At 33.7% G+C, this 6,341-nt stretch overlaps 1 protein-coding gene across 1 annotated transcript; it reads left to right on the top strand.

Annotated features, from left to right (window-relative positions):
* Nucleotides 1-387: 387 nt before the first annotated feature.
* Nucleotides 388-2,214, top strand: LOC149232081 (stress-related protein-like). Its single transcript, XM_089379346.1, has 3 exons — nt 388-572; nt 665-883; nt 1,386-2,214. Exons 1-3 carry the CDS (start codon nt 549-551, stop codon nt 1,893-1,895), a joined length of 753 nt encoding a protein of 250 aa, XP_089235472.1. The 5' UTR covers nt 388-548; the 3' UTR covers nt 1,896-2,214.
* Nucleotides 2,215-6,341: the final 4,127 nt, after the last annotated feature.

The following is a 6,341-nucleotide window of genomic DNA, read 5'->3' as shown; positions in this document are numbered from 1 at the left end:
TGATGGCAACGCATATCTCCATATCGACAACAGCAAGTTCGAGACCGGGCGGGCCCGCGGTTGTGGGTCCCGTGCTCGTCACCGGAAACGCAAGGTGGTCGCCGGAGTCCCGTTCCATGGATACGTATGCGCCCTCATGACGTGCTTGACATACATAGCTGGCCCAGCATTTAATACACAATATATGGCTGGTTAGCCCTTGCCAAAAAGTACGCCCATTGCCGACCTTTGCATCAGGTAGACCCTACTTGGTCCCACGTGTCAGGTAAACATTCGTACCACCGGCATGGATTGGTGGAGAGTCAATGCGCGTCACATGTCACGTGTCGCCGGCTAATCTTGAAACACGGTCCACCGGTACCGGTGCGTTGCCTTCATCGCGGAGCACTCTTGCTGTTTCCCGATTTAAAACCTCTTTGGCACTCTTGCTTTGTATTCATCGCACAACGCAGACCATTACGATCATTTTTTTTGGCGCAGAGAGCGATTAACAATTCGCAATTGCAGTTGCAGATTTCGATTTCCTTAAGCTCTATCGTGATCCAACCATGTCGTCAGAGTCGAATGACCAGGTTTGGCCAAGCTTAGCAATCATTTTTTACATTTCTGTATTTTTTTTTGATTGATTGCAGTGCCATGGCTTATGTGTTTTTTGGCCTTGCAGAATGAGGATCAGACGCTTAAATACCTGGGATTTTTCCAGGTCGCCGCTCAGAAGGTAACGACCCGCCTCTCTGTTATCTACGATTATGCGAAAGAGAATTCAGGGCCTCTAAAACAGGGGGTGGATGCCATGGAGGGAACTGTGAAGCTTATGGTCGGGCCCGTTTACCGTAAGATCGAGGGAAAGCCCTTCGAGGTTCTGCATCTCGCCGATAGAAAGGTATGCCGAACCGCCTTTATCAAAACCTGAATTTATTTGCATTTATTTTTGTCTTTTTCTGCCCCTGCATTTTACACGGAAATTCTGAAGATACAGGGGTATATTTGTAAGCTTGTTTTACTTGGCCTGATCGAATCATTAAATTCAATTTGACTGCATTTCTAAACCAGCAGTTGAATCTAGGGTGTAGTTTGATTTGTCCTTAATTAAGCAAAGAAGAAAAAACTAGGGTTTAGTTTCATTTGTTCTTCATTAAAGCAGAAGAAGAAAAATATAGGGTTTCATTTGATTTGTTTGTGTGAAGTAAAATTTTGGCGGTAGCTTGATTTCTTCTTATTTAAACCAGAAGAAGAAAAATTTAGGGTTTCGTTTCATTTGTTCTTAATTAGACCAGAAGAATAAAAATATAGGGTTTCATTTGATTGAAAAATATAGGGTTTCATTTGATTTGTTATCTTTAAATCAGGGCAACATGTAATTTTTGTCCTTTTTTTCCCTTAAGGTGGATGATGCTATAGTTAAGCTTGACAGTCATGTACCTCCATCACTCAAATCAAAGACTTCTGAACTCTACGGGGCAGTGAAAAAGGCACCCGAAGTTGCCAGGTCCGTTGTGACTGACATTCGGCAAGTCGGTGTAGTGGAAAAGACCAAGGAAGTCGCAAAGACTTTGTACGTCAAGTCTGAACCTGCAGCCAAGAACTTGTATAACAAGTATGAGCCTTTTGCAGTGGAATTGTCCCTCTCGGCCTGGTATAAGTTGCGTCAGATTCCTGTTGTTCCCAAGGTTGTGGAGCTGATTCTACCACCGAGTGCTTATTGTGTCGAGAAGTACAATTCTGGGGTTCAGTATTTATCTGATGGGGAGTACTGGGTCGCGGCTTATCTTCCTGTGGTTCCTGTGGAGAAGATAAAAAATTCAATTCACAGTGAATTGGAAATGAAGGAAAATAATGGATCCGAAATCAATGAAGATAGAGAGATTCAGGTAGATAATGATACTGAAGAATGAAACTGTTCTGTTGCGATTACCTTTGTTTCCCACTGTCTTCCTCAAATTTTCCTCAAATTTTGAGAGACAGTGGATTTAAAGGTGATGTAATAGGCATTTGAATCAGGGTACGGTCTAATGGTTTGGGGGTTTGGCTTTCTTTCGAAGTACAGAGCAGATTAGCCTGTACTTTTGTTGCTGTAAACTGCTTTCATTTTGTAACTTATTCAGTGTACTGTGCTGGTGAATAATTTAGAGGGTTGAACAGGGCTACTGTAAATAAATTATTTATTCAGTTTCAGTGTATGAATAAAGGTTGGGTTACTCATTTTTTTTTTCAGTTCTTGTCATTATCTTTTCAACATTCATGGAACTGTTGGAATACATTTTTATCCCTTCTATATGATGGCTAATGATGAGAGCTTGAGTAACAACTCACTTAGGATTCCAGTTAAGATTTTATAAATATATTTTAGGATTTCAGGTAATTTTAATATTACGTGGTGTTGGGAGAGACGAAATCTTGGGGCTCTTTAATTTCAAAGAAGGAAAGAAGGTGTTGGGAGAGATGAATACTTGGGGAGAAGGTGATGACATCTCAAATGTCATAAAATGCATAAAAATATCTACAGTATTTGTGTCAGAGAATCTAAGATGATAAATTTACATATTAAGATTAGTTTTAAAACTAAAATTTTATTAATGTTATCTGTTAATATTAAAATTTAGTTTGATAATTTTTAATAAATGGTTAGCATGTTCATAGGGTTTTGATTAACTTACTATAAGCATAAAAATTACTATAAGCATGAAAATATCTACAGTATTTATGTCCAGGAATCTAAAATGATAAATTTATATATTAAGATGAGTTTTAAAACTAAAATTTTATTAATGTCATGATTAGATTAGTACGGGCATGTAAGTTTTGGTAAATATCTATAATACTGGATGGATATAGAGTTTGATTAACTTACTATAAGCATAAAAATATTTACAGTATTTATGTGAAAGAATCTAAAATAATAAATTTATATATTAAGACGAGTTTTAAAACTAAAATTTTATTAATGTCATGATTAGATTACTACGAGCATGTAACTTTCGTAAATATCTGTAATGTTGGATGGATATAAGTTTTAGTAAATATGCTATAATATTAGATTAATATTAGTTTTGGTAAATATCTTATAATATAAGATTGATATGTTGAAAGATAGAGATATAATTTCTAATATTATATAATGAATGAATTAATTTTTAGTAAATATGTTATAATATTAGATTAATATTAGTTTTGGTAAATATCTTATAATGTAAGATTGATATGTTGAAAGATAGATATATAATTTCTAATATTATATAATGAATGCACTAATTTTTAGTAAATATGTTATAATATTAGATTAATATTAGTTTTGGCAAATATCTTATAATATAAGATTGATATGTTGAAAGATAGATATATAATTTCTAATATATATAATGAATGAATGAATTTTTATTATATTGATATTTATTTTGGAAGAAGATTTTTAGTATTTTAGTTTAATGATTCATAATTGTTATGTAGATGATTGGGATTTAATTTTCATAGATATAATTGTTATGTAGATGATTGGGATTTAATTTTCATAGATATTTTTAGTAGTAGTTATCAATAAATAAAAATGAAATTTATATCAAAAGTGGTTATGCTTTTTTTGTTTTTTTGATTAAATCAATTAATTACAAAAATTGTCATATTAACATGTGTCATATGAACATGAGTTATGGTTTTTTTAGTCGTAGTATTGGTAAGTCATTGTGTTGGCCTATGGTATTTCCCAGTCATTTAATTTATATGGCTACCCTAATTTCTATGTAATGGATGAATGAAACCTCATTTCTTTTATTTATCAAATATTATCCTTAAAAGAAAGAGCCACTGAACCTCATAAATTTATAAAATGAATGAGAGACTTGTTGATTTGAAAGATATTTTTTTGTAGAAAAATACTTCATAACTTTGCCCTCTTCTTCTAACATTTCTTTAAGAAGGTGGCATTTATCTTCATCTCTTGTACTAGAAAGACTTGCCTTTTTTAATTAAAGCTTTCTTAGACACAATATAAAGGATTGACTTCACTTGTTTGGACATTGGTGGAAAAAATTGCAGTGTAAAAAACACAATGTTTTTCCTTTTTCCAAATTCAACTTGGATCACTTATAATTGATTTGGAGCTATTAAAGCTAGATCCAATTTTTGGAAGATGAGTAAGCAATAACAATAATATTTCTTATAGAATCTTTCTCACCATCTCTAGAGAAATGGCTCACTAATAAATCGGGGGAAAGAGTTAGTTAAGCCTACACCAAAGAAAGATTTAGAGAAGTCATTTTACACGGAGAGTTTCTTATTTCCTTTTGATATAAAGCTTTGAACTTTAATCAATCTAATTCTCCTCCTCTAGTTTGTTAGTCTAACCAATTTATTCCATGTTATTGATAAGAATTGGTTCACTTCCTATAAGCTCTATAATAACATGAGTCACAACACATAAACACCAATAGACCATGATCCTATGCCAATGGGGTAGTAAGGGAGTGGTGTTTTACACTAACATAATGGTTGATTGGTTGTAGGACGAATATGCTTGTTGCTAAGCCTTGCTAACTCCTTTGTGTAAAAATAATATAAAATCTCTTGTATATGATATCTTGTGATGTGGGTAACCATATTTTACAGTGCCCATTTCACATGTGTTCTAAAAAAATGCCCATTACTAGTGTTAATACACCTAAAATTCATGCACATTGGAATTGTTTCTATGATATAAATATTTCTTCATACAAAAAATTAATCCCACTTTGATTGAGAGATGTGGCCCACAACAAAATACAAGCTCCAATATACCATAAACCTATGCTAATGAGGGAAGTCACAAGGTAGTTGTGCATTATAACATCATTGTTGATTGATTGTGATGTGAATCCTCCTTATCTTTGTGCAACAAGGGAAACAAATCTTTGTTTATTTATTTATACTTTTAATATTATATGTTTTGTTTTGTTTTTTTTTTTATCCAAGGAAATATCTAGGCAAATCCACCCGAAGGAATCACTTCATGCTGGCTTATTAGTAGAGCCTAACCCTGAGGGCATCAAGGAGAATTCACCCCGTGACCTCCCTTTAGCAAGGTGCTTTAGCAATGGGAACTCGACCAATTGAGCTAACCCTTAGTCTTATATGTTATCTTATTTAACTTTTAAATATATGATATTCAAATTTCAATGTATACACAAATTTGTTAGGATATCATGCATAAAATTCAAAATCTAAATCTTATGGTCTTTACTTTTGAAAGTTTTTATTTATTTATTTATTATTCTAAATGATTTAAATGGAGATTACATTTACTCATTCATTTTTCCCATGATAAAAAGTTTTATATTCAATATTTCATAGGGGAAATCAAAATATGCATATTCTTGCCTTATCAACTTTGTTAAAACTTAGGGACATTATCTAATTTGACATAACTTTGTGCATTATTTACCTTTTCCTATGCTAGGGAATGTCACAAATACTAAGGGGGATGAATCAATATTTTAGTTACAAGTAGTTTATTTATATTTTTTTAGAGCATGGACACAAAACAATAATCAACAACACATTACAAGACTAGTACACAACAAATTTTTAGGTGGAAACCCTTTTGGGAGAAAAACCACCAAACACTTTTCTAATATTTTGTGAGTACAATACTGCTTCAGCTCCAACTGAAATGGAAGCCCCAACTCCCTAGTACTCTAGAAAAGCATTCAAGTTTATTTGGTAGCTCCAACTCCTGAAAGGATGCTCCTACACCACTCTGTCACCCTGAAGTATTTTCAGGCTCTAACATGAAGGAGACTTCTCTCTCTTGCCTTGCACCACCCAACCACCCTGAAAAATAGAGAGATAATTGTGGGCTCTCGTACCGGGAATAATGAACCACTTACAAAGATATTCACTGAAACCCTCATTACCAGATTTCTTCAATTGCTACAAAATGATGTGACAATGAAACTAAGAAATAATTAGTTTGAACAATTCTTGTACCTCAAATCTACTAATGTAATGATTCCTTCAAGTCCGCTGATGTCAAAGTGTGCCTTCACTACAAAACTGACCTTTTCTTTACTACCTCAAATACTCATGCTTCTACTCCAAATCTTCACCGTTGTAGATGAGGTCTGTTCACAACATGGTCTAAGAAATTGTGGCCATATATCATAATAACCTTGATGCTTGAAGTAGTTTGAATTAGGGCTTGAAACCAATAAGTATCTATTATCTTTTCGTTCTCCCCATTTCTCAAGGAAAACATTTTGAAGGGGGCCATGCATTGAATTAATTATCAAGAATTCCTTTCCACCATTCCATAACACTATCCACAGGAGACAATGTAAACAACTTTGTGGTGACATCTAAGTGTCTCGCTC

This window comes from Pinus tabuliformis, chromosome J (assembly GCF_031772625.1).
Source record: "Pinus tabuliformis cultivar Carrire ecotype Pingquan chromosome J, CPIR1, whole genome shotgun sequence".
NCBI lineage: Eukaryota > Viridiplantae > Streptophyta > Pinopsida > Pinales > Pinaceae > Pinus > Pinus tabuliformis.
The sequence above is the reverse complement of the archived record's forward strand: the minus strand, read 5'-3'. Positions and strand labels throughout refer to the sequence as shown.